At 48.7% G+C, this 17,196-nt stretch overlaps 1 protein-coding gene across 1 annotated transcript in view; it reads left to right on the forward strand.

Moving 5' to 3' along the window:
- Wwc1 (WW and C2 domain containing 1) overlaps nucleotides 1–17,196 on the forward strand; it is a 141,566-nt gene that overhangs the window by 113,476 nt on the left and 10,894 nt on the right. Inside the window, exons 15-19 of the mRNA XM_021176839.3 lie at nucleotides 584–776; nucleotides 6,204–6,344; nucleotides 7,982–8,073; nucleotides 14,887–15,004; nucleotides 15,995–16,159. Coding sequence (XP_021032498.1) covers nucleotides 584–776; nucleotides 6,204–6,344; nucleotides 7,982–8,073; nucleotides 14,887–15,004; nucleotides 15,995–16,159 — 709 coding nt within the window. The remainder of the gene's footprint in view (nucleotides 1–583; nucleotides 777–6,203; nucleotides 6,345–7,981; nucleotides 8,074–14,886; nucleotides 15,005–15,994; nucleotides 16,160–17,196) is intronic.

Consider the following 17,196-nt stretch of genomic DNA (forward strand, 5'->3'; position numbering starts at 1 on the left):
CCGGGTAGACAGCCTGTGAAGACTGGCATACAAGGTTGACCTTCGACCTCTACATGCATGTATCTACACACGTAACAGAATTGTCAAGTTTCTGCCTGCAGGGGGTTAATGCATTTGCCTTCAGTGCATGGGTGCCCCTGTTTTCCACCATTGCTCAGTGCTAGTGAACTGCTGCCTAACCATTGTTTACAACTTAACCTGCCTCAACCTCCACAAGCTTTGAGTCTCTAAGAATCCAGAGGCCCAGCCAGGCATACTGGCACATGCCTTTAATTTCAACTCTTGGGAGGCAGAGGCAAGCAGATCTCTGTGAGTTCTAGTCCAGCCTAGTGTACATAGTAAGTTCCAGGACAGCCAGGGCTACATAGTGAGACCAGACCCTATATAGGAAAAAAAGAAACAAAATAACAATGAATTCAGAGAGCCATGGCAGGAAGAGCAGTTGGTACCCTAGAGCCCTTGCTGCATCCCCCCACATAAGACGTTCTGCACTCTCTCCTTCCCAGCTGTCTCCCTGGGGATCTCTATAATAGGTCAGCCCTTGACAGCTGATGCGGCTCTCTGGCCATTCTGTCTCCTCCAGAAACATCCGTGTAGCCATCCTGCCTTGCTCTGAAAGCAGCACCTGCTTGTTCAGAACCCGGCCTCTGGACTCGGCAGATACCCTCGTGTTCAATGAGGCATTCTGGGTGTCCATCTCCTACCCAGCCCTTCACCAGAAGACCTTACGAGTCGATGTCTGCACCACTGAAAGGAGCCATACAGAGGAGTGTCTGGTGAGAGATGAGTCTGTTTCTGTCTGTCTGTCCACCTGGTCTTCAGTCGTTAGGGCCTGAGGGTGATACAGGTAGGGGTTTGCAACCATCTCGCCTCAGTCTCCACAAGCTTTGAGTCTCTACGAATCTGGAGACATGTACTGGCACATACCTTTAATTTCAACTCTCGGGAGGCAGAGGCAAGTAGATCTCTGTGAGTTCGAGTCCAGCCTAGTATACTTCACAGAAAGGAGTGATCTTAGACTTATGTGTCCAAGCCCCTCCTGTGAGAGGAGTAGTAGACCTGAAAGAACCTGGAAGTACATGCCATCTGCCTCAACTTCTTTAGAGATCGAGAAGAGTCACAGAATAGTAAGAACAGCATGACTTCAAATCTCACCTTTACCATTCGGAGTCTAGCTGAGTGGCCATGGACAAGTTCCTTAACATCTCTGTTTTCCGATTTCTTTGTCTAAATTCCTTCCTGGTGCACACTGGTGAGTGCCGTGAGCCTTAAGAGTGTGTATACAAAGCATCCACCACAAGTGCCTGGGACAGATTCTCAGTAATCGGGATCTCTTCTGTTCCTCTGGCTTCCTCTTCTTTTGCACTGGCCAGAGCCAGGATCAAGGAAGTCAGTAGCCCCGTGAGAGCTTTGCACTTCAATACAAGCAGTGCAACACTGTTCAACTTTGAGTAACCCCTCCCCGGGGGCTTCTGGGATATAAAATCTTTGTTCCGAGCTGAACAAAATGAAAGGCTTTCTTAACTCTGATGCCATTTCAGAATGTTTAAATGGCAGCTCCAGTGTCTTTAAAGCAATGTGGGCTTTAGAGTTAAAAAAGCTCTGCTCCCCTGGTCTTTCCTGAGAGCCTGTTAGGCGCCAGTGCCTGTTCTGGGCACTGGCAATCTGTTGAGAGGGCCCCTTAGACAGGAGCCAGCATTGTCAGATAACATGCAACGGGCTGTGATACGGGCTGTATTAGAAATGGCTGGGCTCAAGCAACAGAAGAAAATGTGGGGCTCATGTAGAGCATAGGCCGGGGATTTGTCCATGGCACTGAGCCTTCTTCCTGCATCCATGTCTGGAAGCTGAGAGTGTAACCAGGCCAGTTGCTGCCTCCCTGCGGGCTGGTCTTTCTCCTGGTGGCAGCCATGAGTCTGTGCTCATAGTTGGGGACTCCTGACTGTCCAGCCTCACTTCTGTCTGCTTGTGATGGGGAATCCTTACTGCTGTGGAATTCTGAGACTGCATCCTCAGGTTTTAGGGACAAATCACCAGGCTAGCCCTACCAAGCCCTGCCACCTGAAAGTCTTCAATGCCTAGTGTCAGTTCCCAGATCTGTAATGCAGCTCTGGTTGTTCACCGTTCCATCTGAGCTTCTGTCTGATGAAGCATTAATGCAGTGCTGCTCAGACTCAGTGCACAAGGGACAGCTGTGAGTCACCTGGTCAGAGTGCAAATGGAGATGCAGTAAATTTGAGAATCAGCATTTCTGACAAGTTCCCAGGGGGGTGGGATGCTACAGTCCCAGGTCACATTTTGCATCACCAACGGACAACGAGCATCAGTCACTTTCCTGCTCAGCCCATGGCAGAAACCCTGCCTCTTCTGATGATGTTACACGGACACAAAGGCAACAGTAAATGTGAGTTGGGTGACATTTTCTGACAGACACTAAATTAGGTCCCCGACAAGCACTCTCTCCATTGTTTTCACTCATCTTAAAACAAGGTACCTTGTGCTAGTGGGAAACTGAGTCACAGAGAGGAAAGTTCCTGCTTTGGGTCACATTGTAATCCAGGAGCAGAGCTGCATTTGGACCCCTTGTCTGCAGGGCATACATTCGAGCCCTCCAGTGTCCTTTCTTTGCTAACTCGATGCTCCTTGGAGGCTACAAATGGTGACAAAAGGAACACGGTGGACATTGAAAGAAAGCGCTTTCAGACCCAGACTCCTCCAGTGAAGCTTTCCTCAGCCCTGGGAATTCCAGAGTGAGAAGAGACTAAATCCTGTTTTTCTTCTCCTAAGTGGGTGCTTTTTATTCTTCCTTCCTAATTGAGATCTGGCCATTGCTGGTTGCCATAGCAACAGCCAAAGCGCTCATCTTACAGTGGCTTGTTGCTGTCCATGACCAATGGGAAACCTCCTCGCCTGCCTCTGTTGAGAATGTGAAGCACAGGTCTGGGTGGCTGGAAGAGAGGCAGTGAGGCATGAGGGGGAAAGAGCTCTTCTGCTCCCGCTCACTCAGAGTCTCCCTGCCTTGCTGAGGCTGTGGAATCCCCAGTGTGTTTTAAGCTATTTAATCAGCCATACCATTAACAAGCAGTATCTGTGTGTTACCATTGGGCCAAAGCCCCTTCTTTAACCCTCAGCACAGCCCCTGGAAGAAGTCTCCTGCGATCTTCCTTTTAGAGAGTGAGCGAGGCCCCAGAAGGCTAAGTAACCTGTCCAGTTCATCCAGTGAACTGACCAACGTGGATTTCAACACGTTCACTTTCCTCGAGTGTTCCTGTTGAACTGCGTTACGTTTCAGGGTGACCAAAGGCTCTCACCTCCCCCAACCTCAGGGTTTAGGAGAACACTTGGTCTGTGTCCCTAAGATTGTCAGTAGCAGTTCTACCACATGTGTTAGTGGGGTGTCACACTACTCCCTCTTAGCCACTAAGGCCAGTGTCCCACAGCTCAAGCCCTGCTGAACAGACCCCACCATGGACTTTTACAATAGCTCCCTTGTTCTCTCTTGCTTGTTGTCAAAGCTCCAGCCCTGCCAATGTGAACCCCACCTCCACCTGTGCAACTGGACAGGAAATACACCTAAGCAATGCTATGTGGCACCCTTTGAGAGAGACCACTCCTCACTGGTATCCCACAAACCCTGGTCACCCCCTCACTCTCACGCTCTGTCTCCTGGGACCGTGTGCTCACGCACCAGCATTGGTAGGCTATTCAGTCAATCCTGTAGGTTGAATCCATGACTGGGTAAATGCCCTCAAAATGCTGCTAGTTTGAGAAGTGATATTCACACCTGTGAGCCGGCACCAGCAGGCAGTGCATCTTGTCATTAGTAATAATCGGATGGAGGTGTCATGCTTCCAAACTGTCCTCATGATCCCTCCCCAGCTTGTACCTCAAATGTGGCCTGTCATGTTCTGAACTGCAGCATCCAGTATGTTTGTGTGTCCCCAGGGGACTGTCATTCCCTTGGCGGTGAGAGGATGGGAATCGTGTTCTAGATGTGTTCCTGCTGCAGGGAATACTTGTTGAATGAATAAAGGAGTAATATACATATTCTTGTATATACTTAGTTTATTCTGGTGCCTGGAGCATACCAGCCGTTTGATTCCTGAATTGGCAGCACCCCACCCCCAGCCCTGCATAGAGCAGCCATTGGTGAGGAAGCTGGTGTCAAAATAGTAAAGTGCCAGGTCCTGCTGCCTTCCTCTCCCCGCCCCACACTCTCCTCCCAGAAACTGCTTTAGTCAACCAGACTCAGCAGTCTGCACACTTACCTCTCCTCCTGGTTTAGGTTGAATATCCCTGTCAGAAATACTTGACCAGAATTGGTTCAGATTTCGGGGGCCGGGGGGCAGTTGTTGGTTTGTTTGGGGTTTCTTAGTTTTGGTCTTATTTTGTTTTGCTGGCTTAGATATTTGCCTATATAGTGAGATAGGTTGGAGCTGGAATTCAAGTCTAAATAGGAAATACATTTGTTTCAGATGTACCTTGTATCCCTAGCCTGGAGGTTAGAATATAGAATATTTTAAGTAGCTTTGTGCATAAAGAAAAAGATGAGGCTTGGCCTTTTTTACATTTGGCATCCTGATAACGCTCAAATGGTCTTGGGGTTTGGGAGCAGTTTAGATTCAGATTGGCATCAGAGATGCCCATCCTGTACAAGGAGAAAGCAGAAGACAGGCTCTCAGGTGGGCTTAAGATCCCTGCCTCAGATGAACCCTCTCCAGTTAGAGACCCCTATGCCAACTGATTTCTGATACATATGCCACCCATGGACCCAGCCACTGGTATGTGAAAACAAAGGGAAAAGTAGGTGAGTTGAACCCCAAATCTGTCCTGAGCTCTTTGGGGAAGAGGACTGGATAAAATACTTAAATTCCACAGGAATGAGTAAGGTCAGCCAGCCTACAGGGCTTCCTGAGGAGGCTGGACCAGAGAATGGACACTGTGCTTGAACAGCTCCCATCTCAGTAAGGCTGGGGAGTCTGTTCTTCTTCTTTTTTTTTTTTTTTTTGGTTTTTCGAGACAGGGTTTCTCTGTATAGCCCTGGCTGTCCTGGAACTCACTTTGTAGACCAGGCTGGCCTCGAACTCAGAAATCCGCCTGCCTCTGCCTCCCGAGTGCTGGGATTAAAGGCATGCGCCACCACGCCCGGCTTGTTCTTCTTTTTTTAATTTAAAGAGTTCATTTGTACACCTCAAAGAGCTCCCACTCTTTGACATCAACCCTGATCCTACCATGTATCTTAATATGGTTAGCCATTTAGATTTGTTTATTCCTTATCTCGCCATTATTTCTTATCATGTGTTCAACATGATCATCTGACCCTCTATACCTCAGACATGGTGCAAGTGTGTGTGTGTGTGTGTGTGTGTGTGTGTGTGTGTATGTGTGTGTAGGTGGATGGGTGGTTTTGCCTCTATATGGGAACCATAATTCTAGCACAATCAGAAGGTGTAGCCAGGAGAATTTGTTCAAGGTCAGTCTGAACAAAGTAAGCCAAAATGACGGGTCCTGTTTATGGATCATTATGAACTGGTATTTATGGGATCGATGCCTATACACGTGATTCCCAAGCCACAGAGTAAATGCATCCCTATTTTTACTAGATATTGGCAAGTTCCTTCCATAAGGGGTGTAAAAGCAACCTCTCTTGTAATCGTTCGTTCAGGGGTGTGCTCCATGGGACTGTTAGCTGCTAGGAAGTGCGACTGCGTAGGGACCCTCACTGTCCTAAGTACCCAACCCAGAGCCTAGCCCAGACTAGCACTGGAGAAGTATCAACAAGCAAAACTCAAATAACCCCGTTTTTAAAATGGGCCACATGTGAGCCTGGTAGCACACATCCATACTCCCAGCACTAGGGAGGCAGACAAAAGTTAAATGTCATCTTCAACCAAGTTTGAGGCCAGCCTTACTACATGAAGACCCGTGTCAGAAGACACTAGATATGTGTATTCATAGACACTGAACATGGTGGTATAATGGCTGTAAAATTAGCACTCGGGAGGCTGCATTCAGGATGTGAGTGGGTGATGGAGTGAATTCAAAGCCAGCCTGGGTTATATTGCAAATTTATCTTTAAAAGGGAAGGGGATGGGATGTATAAATAGGTGAGGTGCACCTAGTCCCAACTCCTTGAGTGGCTTAAGTTCACCAACCTGGGCAACATAGTGAGACCTGCTGTTACTGTTATTTGCCCCAAACAGGGAGGTGCTCAGATCAGCCTGGCCGAGGTCTGCCGGTCTGGGGAGAGGTCAACGCGCTGGTACAATCTCCTGAGCTACAAATACTTGAAGAAGCAGTGCAGGGAGCCCCAGCCAACGGAAGCTCCGGGGCCAGACCATGTGGTGAGTGCGCTAAGTGAACTGATTGCAGGGAACATTCTCACCCCCACCCCTGCTGCATCCCATCGACTGGAACCAAGCTTACAGTGTGGGAGGAGGGGAGCCCAGAGTAAGGGGAAACGGAAGCAGGTGGGAAGAGAGGGCCATGCGGGAATGGTCTTCCATGGTGGTCATGACCCAGCTCCCTAATAGCTTTCCTTCTATATTCTATTGTACCGTATATATTATATTATATTATATTATATTATATTATATTATATTATATTTGAAGTTTTTACAAAGTGGTGTAGAGGGTAATAGAGGATATATGAGTGTTTCAGGAGATGGAGCCAACCTAACACACGTGAGAACCTGGATCTAAGAAGTGCAGAAGGAAGGAGAAAGCTGGGGATAGAACATAGAACTTTCTTGAGAACCTGAATTAGGAAAAGTTGGCCCTTTGGGGCTAGATGACAGGTGGGCGGAGCATGTCACACCTCTCAGCCTCTGAACCTCCTCTGCTTTTTTTTTCATGTCTAGTAAGGAGTTTGGTAAGGTTTTCGGGACACTTTGAAGAAATGGATACAGTGAGCCCTTGTTGCAAGTTGTAAGTGGCACCTGGCCCGTTTTGAGTCACTTGGAAAACGTTTTCCTTGCTTTGATTTGAAAGCGTGCACCTGTAATGAAAGAGGCAGAAACAGAAGCATCACTGGAAGTTTGAGGCCAGCCTGGTCTACAGAGCAAGTCCTAGGGCAATCAGGGCTACGCAAAGAGACCCCGTTTCTAAACCAAAACCAAAAGAGACAAGCATCCGATAAGCTGCCTGTAACTGCCTGTAGCTCATGGCTTCCCTCTGCAAACCATGGTGGCCGTGTGGTCCAGTAAGCTGCTCTGTATGAGCAAACCACCTATCTTGGTCCTTGGTTAATTTTTTATCTTTCTTCCCTTCCTGGAAAAACTTGTCAGTAGTTTCAGGCTGGGGTTGTGGGGTGGTGTCAAAGAGCTGAGGATGATGGTAGATGGACCACGCCATGGGAAAGCTACACCTTCTGGCTTTGCTTGGATGTCAGCTGCTGTCTACTGAATGCTGTCTGCCAGGCTCCCGGTCTGTGTAGATCATCACAATTTATCTTCACAATGACCTTTCCTAGTGCTGGTTGGAAGAAATTGTGGGTCAGAGAGAGTCAGTCATTCTCTTAGGTCACAGTCTTAATGACCCCACTCAGTTCCTTCTGGAAGCCCTCTATGTGTGCAGCCTCCACCCCCACCTACACCCACACCCCACACCCTTGCCATTGTGTCTCTTGTTACCAGATACACAGTGCTTGCCTCTCCCTTGATCCGTATGTCCTTGATGTTTCATGTGACATGAAGTCTCTGACAGACAACTCTCTGATCTCCTCCAGTCACATCTATAATGCTGTCCTCTCACTGTTAAACTAACTCTGCCAGGTAGGTCCACAGAGAGAGAGATGCTCTGCGGACTGCCTGATGAGACCAAAACAATACTTCCCGTGCTGAGTGACCAGAGGCCAGATGCTTGGCCGCACCAGCCTTTGGAATGCTCCCTGTGTTCTCTAGAAGGGTGACTTGGCTGGGATGCCCGGTAGGTATGGTAGCACCCAGGATCCCTGCTGACCTGGCGGACTCTGTCTCTGCAGGATGCTGTGTCTGCCTTGCTAGAACAGACAGCTGTGGAGCTAGAGAAGAGGCAGGAGGGAAGAAGCAGCTCCCAGACGCTGGAGGGCAGCTGGTAAGTGGGCATATCCCGTGGGGCTAGACACAGAGATCTCTGACCACGTGTAGGTCATGGGCAGGTTCCCCTGAGAGCATCAAAGACCTGTGCTTACAGTCGCTAGCTTAGCACAGTGGCACCTAAAACCCTTCCCCACTTTGTGTTCCGTGAGTCCCCTGTGCCTTGCTCCCTCCTGATGTTATTGTTTGTTTTGGTATGCTGACATTTATTTGAGCTTAAAGCAAACAAAAACAAAAAAGCAAAAACAGTCACAGAGGCTCACATCTGTAATCCCAGCACTTGAGAGACTTATACAGAAAGATTGCTGTGAGTTCAAGGCCAATCTAGATGATGCAAAAAAGAAAAATTTAAGCTCTACTATAGATTTTAAATTTAAATCATTTGCCATGAATTGTGCAGTAAGAATTGTACTTGCTTGCTAGGAATAGATGGAAGGAATAAGAGAAAAGGGAAGGTTCTGGGTTGGGAATGAAGCTCACTGGCAGAATACTCCCCACACATGTGTAAAGTCCTCTGTTCAATTCCCACCGCCAGAAGGAGAGGAAGAGGGGGAAGTTGTTGAAGTTGCTTTGTTACTTAAGAACAGGAGGAAATAATTCAATCTTCCAGCTCCAGAATGATACTAGGAACCCAGGCTTTCTCCACTCCACCCCACAGCCACTGCCCATGCTTGCTGTCTTCACCATGAGACCTCATTATTAAGGCTGCTTTATAAGGACAAGATGACCATTGTATGCCCTGCCGTGAGGCAGTCATCCACCAGGAAAGATTAAAGATGGACATACTTGTGTATCCCACAGCCCAGTTCTTCTGCAAGGCACATAGAGCACCTTCCACGTGTTCCTCCTTGGCTCCCCTTGTCCACTCCACTGTGAGGGAGATGGAGAAATGAACACTGTTGCTTAGATGTGAAAATCAAGTCTCTGCCACTGAAGCAAAGAGGCAGGAATGGATCAGAGGCAGAGGAGCTAGCTCCACCTCAGAGGGGAGCTGGAGAAAGCCAACAGCTTCAAGGCTTGGCCCCTCCCTGTATTTAAAAAGAAAAGCAGGGGTTGGGGGTGGGGGGCATCGAGCAATGCTGAAGACCTACTCCATAGAGAAGATGGGCCCCATTGTGTGATACAGTGTTCCATACTGTGTGGCTCAATGCTGCCGGATTCTTTCACAAGGACAGCAAGATGGCACCACACATAGCAGCAGCCAAGACCTCTGCTAGGGTTTCAGTGCTGACTTTGTAAAGGGTTTTTTATTTGTCTGTTGTCATTTGAGACAGGGTCTCACTTTGAAGTCCCTGCTGTCCTGGAACTCACTATGTATATATACCAAACTGGCCTTGAACTCCACCCCACCACCACCACCCCAAACCCCACCCCGAGAGCCACCTGCTTCGGCCTCCCCACTGCTGGGATTAAAGGCATGTGCCACCACACCCAGGTATACTTTTAAAAATCTACATGTAGTAGGGTGATAGTGACACACACCTTTAATTCCAGTACTTGGGAGGCAGAGGCAGGCGGATCTCTGAGTTTGAGGCCAGCTTGGTCTACACAGAGAAACCCTGTCTCGAACACCACTCCTCCTCCCGCCAAGTAACCGGCAAGTAATTATTGTACGCATGCAGGAGACAGCTTCATAATTTAGTAGCTGCAGTATGTCATGGTCACTTTGTTCTTCCAGCTTGTATTCTGTTTTTGAGATAGCACCTGACTATGGAGCCCTGGTTAGCCTGGCAGTCACTCTGCAGACCAGATTTCTGGATAATCCTCTAACCCCTGCCTGCACTATGCCCAGGTTCTTTTTTTTTTTTTTTTTTTTTTTTTTAATTTATTTCTTTATTATATGTAAGTACACTGTAGCTGTCTTCAGACACTCCATAAGAGGGCGCCAGATCGCGTTACGGATGGTTGTGAGCCACCATGTGGTTGCTGGGATTTGAACTCTGGACCTTCGGAAGAGCAGTCGGGTGCTCTTACCCACTGAGCCATCTCACCAGCCCCCGCCCAGGTTCTTTTAACCATTCTTTTTCTTTTTTTTTTTTTTTTTTTGGTTTTTCGAGACAGGGTTTCTCTGTGTAGCCCTGGCTGTCCTGGAACTCACTTTGTAGAACAGGCTGGCCTCGAACTCAGAAATCTGCCTGCCTCTGCCTCCCGAGTGCTGGGATTAAAGGCGTGCGCCACCACGCCCGGCTTCTTTTAATCATTCTTATACACAGCCAGACAGTGCAGTGGCATGGCAGCACTTTCCTGTCTGAGTCACGTGGTGCTCACCATGTGACCTCTCTTCTCTTGCAACTACCATTCTCCTCTGTGAGGTCAACTTTTTGATTCCATACAGGAAAGATAGGGGCAGTGTTTGTCTTTCTGCACCTGGCTTCTTTCCCTTAGCCTAATGTCCTCCAGGTCCTTATCTGTTGTCACCGGTCACGTGTCAGCTATCATGGCTGCCTAGCGTTCAGTGTACAGACCATGCTTGCTAGTGGATACCTTGGCTGCTGTGAGCAGTGCTGCAGTGAACGGGGGGGGGGGGGGGGGTGAGCAGACTTTCTAGTGCAGTCAACACCTAGAAGACACACTCAATACCTCTTTTTTTGTGTTATCATTGTTGGGAGTCCTGAATTCTGTAATTGATCTTGGAAGGAGCCTCCCCCTACAATCTTTAACTCCAGGGGCCACCATATGTTTCCGGGACAGGACCAGATGGTAAATACCATCTGCCGTGGCCACACAGCTTCCGCTATGTCTCTCAAGTTACCTCTGCCGTATGAAAGCAGCCACGGACCATGAGTAACTAGCAGCCAAGCCTGTGTTCTGTCAACAGTCCCATCTATGGATACTGGAGCTGATATTTCTTAGTACTTGTTCATGCCTCAATGATCGTTGCCCTTTTTATTGAGGTACTTTAAAAATGGGCTGGGGAGTGTAGGTCAGTTGATAGATACTTGCCTAGCATGCACAAAGTCCTGGGTTCAATACCCCAGCACTCCATAAACTCGGTGCGATGCCACATAGCCTGTAATTCCAGTGCATGCACTCTGGAGCTGAAGGAAGGGGAATCAAATTTCAAGGTTATCCTTGGCCACATAATGAGTTCAAGGCTAGCCAGGGATACTCTGAAACGCTGGCACCACCTAAAAATAACTATAAAAGCAATTCACAGCTTCAACTGCCCAGGAGAGAAAGCAGCAGGCTGGATTGGGCCCACTGGTGAGAGTTGCTGGCGTACACACTCTTTTGCCATCTCTCCCTGTGATGAAGAACATACCAGGCCACTGGAATCTTGTATTCCTTTGTTTCTGAGTTGGTCACAGTGTCCCTCTCACTCTTTCTGTCCCTGGCAACCCCTATGCTGACAGTCACCCAAGCTAAGGTCTGATGCCAGAATCAGTCCAGGTCCCCTCTCCCCACACCCTGGCACAAGATCAGTGCTTTCTCCTGAATTCCAAGCTAATGCTGAGACTTTTCAAGCTGTCTCCTAGCAACCACCTTCTGTTCTTGCTCCCCTCGTGGCCCCCTCTCTCCCCACCCCCTGCCATTCACACTTCCCAGATGCCAGCTTACAAAGAGGGCCAGGCCTCCCAGAGCTGCTGTGGTGGGGTGGGTCCATCTGCAAGCTCCCTTTCCGGGGCCTGGAGGTGGCTTTTGATCCTGGGGCGATCATTGGCTTCGGTGCACCTGCTCTGCTCTGGAGTCCAGTGGAGGTCTCCTGAGATCACCCCTCGGCACTAGGGCACTTGCAGTATTGAGGCCCAGTGCATCTCTAACCTCGGCACTAGGGCACTTGCAGTATTGAGGCCCAGTGCATCTCTGCTACCCTCGTCCCCTCTCTTTTTAACCCCTTCATCGCAAGCATTCAGAGGAGCATAGCTCTCCCTTGGTCTGTTCTGTGGCAGTGCTGGCCTCCAGCTCTTTGAGATCAGGTGTATATCGCCACAGACAAGTAGAAAACTGCATTTGTTTCTTTTAAACAGTCACAGGCAAAAACAATACTTGTAGTATTAGAAACCATAGAAGAGGCTGTGGGGTGGCTCAGTGTGAAAAGGCGCTTGCTGCCAAGCCTAATGACCTGAGTTCAATTCCCAGAATCCACACAGTAGATAGAGCAAGAGAACCAATTCCTGGGAATTACCCTCTGACTCCCACGAGTGTTCTGTAGCAGGCCCAGGCCCTCACTCACGTACACGTGTACATACACACACACACACACACACACACACGCGCGCGCGCGCAATAATTAGCCAGAAAGAAATCACAGGAAAACATACATTGTCTCAAATCTTGGGAGAGTAAAGGCCCAGATGTGTGTCTGTCTGAGGCAGTGCTCACACGTGGTCCTGCTGTGTCCCTGAGCCCGAGCATGTCACCTCTTAATACATATGTCACATTCTCTGGTAGGAAGTATTAGACAGGAAACACTCCCACCAACAGAGACTAAGAATTCCAGGGACATGCACTCTCCAGCATTTACCTGAACTACTGTACTAACCTAGAATATGTACTTTTGGGGCTGGGGATACAGCTCAGTAGCAGAGTGTTTGCCTAGTACAGAAGTCCAGGGTTCGACCTCCAGCACTGCCTGAATGAAGCCCGTGTTCCTGGCTTGACAGATAATGCCACTAACTTGCCTACGAATCGAGCATCGCTTGCTCACGATATCACTGTACTTGGAGAAATGTCAGCTGGCGGTTTTCATTCGTTGCTTGGTTTGCCACTGCAGTGGGTGAAAGATGCTGTGTGTGTTGTTTCTCTGCACTGTTGAGATTGAGCTCAGTCTTGCACTCCCCTCCCCTATGTTCCTGGAACACTTCGATCAGATTCACAGTAAAATAGCAGAGACTAGCCTATCGGTCAAGTGTTCAGTTGGGCTAAGCCACCTAGCTGCTACCTGTTAGCAGCCTGTGACTCTGGGTGAGACTGTCAGCTCGTGTACCTGTGAGGTGACCACACTTCCCCCTTAGCACTGTTGACTTTCTCAAGCAGCCAGGAAGGGCTGGTGAGTGAGTGGCTCCTGCAGGCTGCTCGCGGTGTTGGCTACCTGTGGATTTGAGTGTCTAAGGCTATTGAGGCTACAGAGGAGACAGGAGAGCAAAGATCTCCTTGTCAGAAGTTCCCTCCTTAGTGGGGAGGAGTTTCCATTGAACAGAGGTTGACTGTCTCCGCTGGGGAAGCCTCGGGGAGAGGCTGTGTTTCCCCACAGTGCACCTCACGGTAGACTGTCGCATTCTGCTTCGGCTGGGATTCTAGTGGCTCGGTATGGTGATGCTGCTTCACACAGGCCAGGGTTTGGCAGCCATGGACATCTTTGAGAAGTCAAGATGTCAATTACCATCCAATATATGCAGCCTATTAGTCTCACAGTTCCTTCCAGCCCTGGAAACCAGGGGACAGGGGACAGGATATGTCTGTCACCAGAGTACAGGCTGTTCAACAAATGATACTGAACACTTAGCTATATGAATGAGAAAATTAATTTTTATTCTTATCTTACCTCAACCAAAGGTTAGTCTGGTTTGGGCCACAGAACTGAAGCGTCAGAACAGAAAGGATAGGAGATTCTGTTGGCTGTGACAGAGCTCCGTGGAAGAAAGTTGGCCTCGGTGTGCCTAGGTCCTGACCTCAATCCCAGGATAGCCATAAAGAATTAAGTAATCAGGTCAGGTGCACACCTCTAATCCCAGCACTCGGGAAGCAGAGGCAGGCAGATCTCTGAGTTCAAGGCCAGCCTGGACTACAGAGTAAGTCCAGAACAGAGAAACCCTGTCTTAGAAGATAAGGCAAAACAAACAAACAAAAGGTAGAATGAACCTTATCCACCAGATGGGTATCTTTATAAAAAGGGGTAATCTGGACACGCAAGGAGTCACCAGGCACTCATGATCACAGAAAATACCAAGTGAAGACAGAGGAAAGGAGCCTTCCTCTGCAAACCAAAGAAAGGGACTTCAGGAGAAGCCGTTCATTCTGTGTAGCCTTGATCTTGGGCATCAGCCTCTGGAATAATATAACCAACAATGCAATATCTAACAGAAATGACAACCTGGCTCCCTACCAAACACTTGTCGGCAGGTGTTTGGTTCTTGTCACCATAGAACTTTGGTCACGGTATGTGAGAGATGGCCCCAGTGGTCACGGTATGTGAGAGATGGCCCCAGTGGTCACGGTATGTGAGAGATGGTTGCAGTTTGGTATTCAGAGATTGATGAGGTGCTAAGCATACCACATCCAGTGGAACATTATTCAGTAATAAAAAGGAAACGGGCTACTGATGGTTGTAGGGCCTAGAGGAACTTCACAACATCCTAGCAAAAGCTGAGGACGCTTGAGCATGAGTTGTCTGAGTCTTCTTATAGGAAACTCAAGAAACATCTAATTCAATCTGTAATACCAGAAAGCCCACTGGGGGCCACCAGGGAACCGAACGGAGGCTAGGTGGCTAGGGTAGATAGAAGGGCACTTTTCTCATATGGAATGTTCCGTATCTTAGCACCCCTTTCTGGCTTCCATGGGCACTTGCACTCAAATGCACACATACAGACAAGAATGCACACATTCATGCACACACATACACATACACAAATTAATAATAGAACCGGTTATTTTGTTTGGGTCCTAGAGATAGTACCTGGGACATCAGACATGGTAGGAAAATGCTTTGATACTAAGCTCCAGCCAGCCACATATTGAGGGTTCTTTTGATAAATACCCTTACAATCAATCATAAGTCTTAGAGAGCCTGCCTGGATGCACTTCTGCGCAGGGGAATAGAGGCTAAATGGTGTCTGGGGAAAATAACCATAGCATTATGTCACCACAGGACGTACGAGGAGGAGGCCAGCGAGAATGAGGCAGTCGCTGAGGAAGAAGAGGAGGGAGAGGAAGATGTCTTCACTGAAAAGGTCTCCCCCGAGGCAGAGGAGTGCCCAGCATTAAAGGTAAAAAGAGGCAGTCTGAGAAGATGATCTTTCATCTGTGTCTGGGCTGTCAGAAAAGGCTCTTGGCCTCAAGGGACAGCTCTCCATGTGGGCACTGTGCTCAGAAGTGGCAGTCCCTGTGCTTGATTTGGAGACAGCGGTGCACCAGAAGGGGCTGATGCGACCCTACCTTTTCTTCTGTCCTCTGTGGAGTCCCTGTTTCTCAGATCTCAAGCCTTGCAGTCTTAGTTCAGGGCCCAACTGTGCCCCTGCCTGGTTAGGCAGACTTGGATAGCTAGCTTCATTCCCATCTAGCCTCCATTTCATCATCCATAAGATGCATAGGGTAACACCAGCCTTGAGATCTCCTGGAGTCGAGATCTGTATTGTCAGTGCCCTCGGGAACAAAACAAGTACTTTTTCTGACTCCTCTACACTGGGATCTCCCACCAGAGGGTGCGATAATCACACTCAACATGTGCTGTTCCTGCTAAGTTTCTGGGCTGTGCTTGTGTCTATTGCCAGTAGCTGCTATATGTAGTCAATAGAGAACATGATGGTTGGTTGGTTGGTTGGTTGGTTGGTTGGTTGGTTGGTTGGTTGGTTGGTTTGTTTTGACAGGATCTCACTGTGTAGCTCAGGCTGCCTTGAACTCAGTCCTGAGTGCTGGGGCTATAAATTTGCGCTACCATGCTTTATCATAGACCTATTGCCAAAAGGAATTTTGCTAGTTGCCTCCTTAATTCCAGAAAAATATCAGAGTACTGGCTAGGAGCATTACTCTGGGGGCTAGGAAGTCTTGGATGTAGCTGGTACTTAAGTACGCAAACTAGGGCCTGAGTTCCGCCACGGTTTACAGGAGCTTCTGGGGTCGGCATTATAAGAGCCCAAGAAGCTCATCTATGACTATGGCCAAACGCGAAATAATAGAAGTGGGAGTTGCCAAGTAGACCAAGAGAGGGCTCTGAGACTTGGGGGGACAATTGGTGTAAAAACTGACTTCTTCCATAGGTGGACAGAGAGACCAATACTGACAGCGTGGCCCCATCCCCCACAGTGGTGCGCCCTAAGGACCGGAGGGTGGGTGCCCCGTCGACAGGGCCGTTTCTTCGAGGGAGTACCATCATCCGCTCCAAGACCTTCTCGCCTGGACCCCAGAGCCAGTATGTGTGTCGGGTAAGCAAGCGGCGGCGCCTTCCCCACACCTCGAGGAGCCATGGGTCTACTCCAACTCTGGATACAAGTAGGGCTTACTCTCACATTTTAGTGTCTTACTCTCACAGTGTGTCTTACTCCCACTGTGTGTCTTACTCTCACAGTGTGTCTTACTCTCACAGTGTGTCTTACTCTCACAGTGTGTCTTACTCCCACAGTGTGTCTTATTCCCACAGTGTGTCTTACTCTCACTGTGTGTCTTACTCTCACTCTCTGTCTCACTCACTGTGTGTCTTACTCTCACAGTGTGTCTTACTCTTACTGTGTGTCTTACTCTTACTGTGTGTCTTGGGCATCTCTGGTAAGTAGACTCTGTGGACTTCAGTTTCCTTCATGTGGAATACACAGTCCCATTCCTTGGGCCTCAGTCGATTGATATAAGAAAATCAGCTGGCATGTGGTTTAGTGGGTAAGAGCACTTGCCGTGCAGGCATGAGAGCCTGAGTTCGAATCCCCTGGCACCTGGGTAAAAGCCAGACATAGCCACATTTGCCTTTAACTTCAGCACAGGGCACAGAAACCCTCATTATCAACCAACCTAGCCAAGGTTGCAGGCTTTGGGGTCATTAAAAGGCCTTGTCTCCTGGGGAATAAAGCACAGGGGTGGTAGAGGACCACACCCTGTATGATCCTCCAGTATATGTATGTACACACACATACATCCACAGACAGAAGATAAACTTTCTAAAGAAAGACGCATAGGCCTTGAAACAATATCATCCAGCCAAGAGGAAGTGGCAGCTTCACTTGCGATTTAAAATTTTAAAGGTGCAAAGACACAAAACCTGAGAGTAGCCCTGCGTAGCTGTGATCTCAGCTGTTGGGTGCCTAAGACTGGAGGATCTGGAGTTTGAGAGTTCAAGGTCAGCCTGGGTTTGGTGTGGGCCACCGCATCTTGTAGTAAATGCTACTTGGGTTTCCATCACATCTTAGATCGTTTAGTTCCCTGTCTTAGTTAGGGTTTTCCTGCTGCGAACAGACACCATGACCAAGGCAAG

This window comes from Mus caroli, unplaced genomic scaffold, assembly GCF_978045245.1.
Source record: "Mus caroli unplaced genomic scaffold, Mus_caroli_1 scaffold_13, whole genome shotgun sequence".
Lineage (NCBI taxonomy): Eukaryota > Metazoa > Chordata > Mammalia > Rodentia > Muridae > Mus > Mus caroli.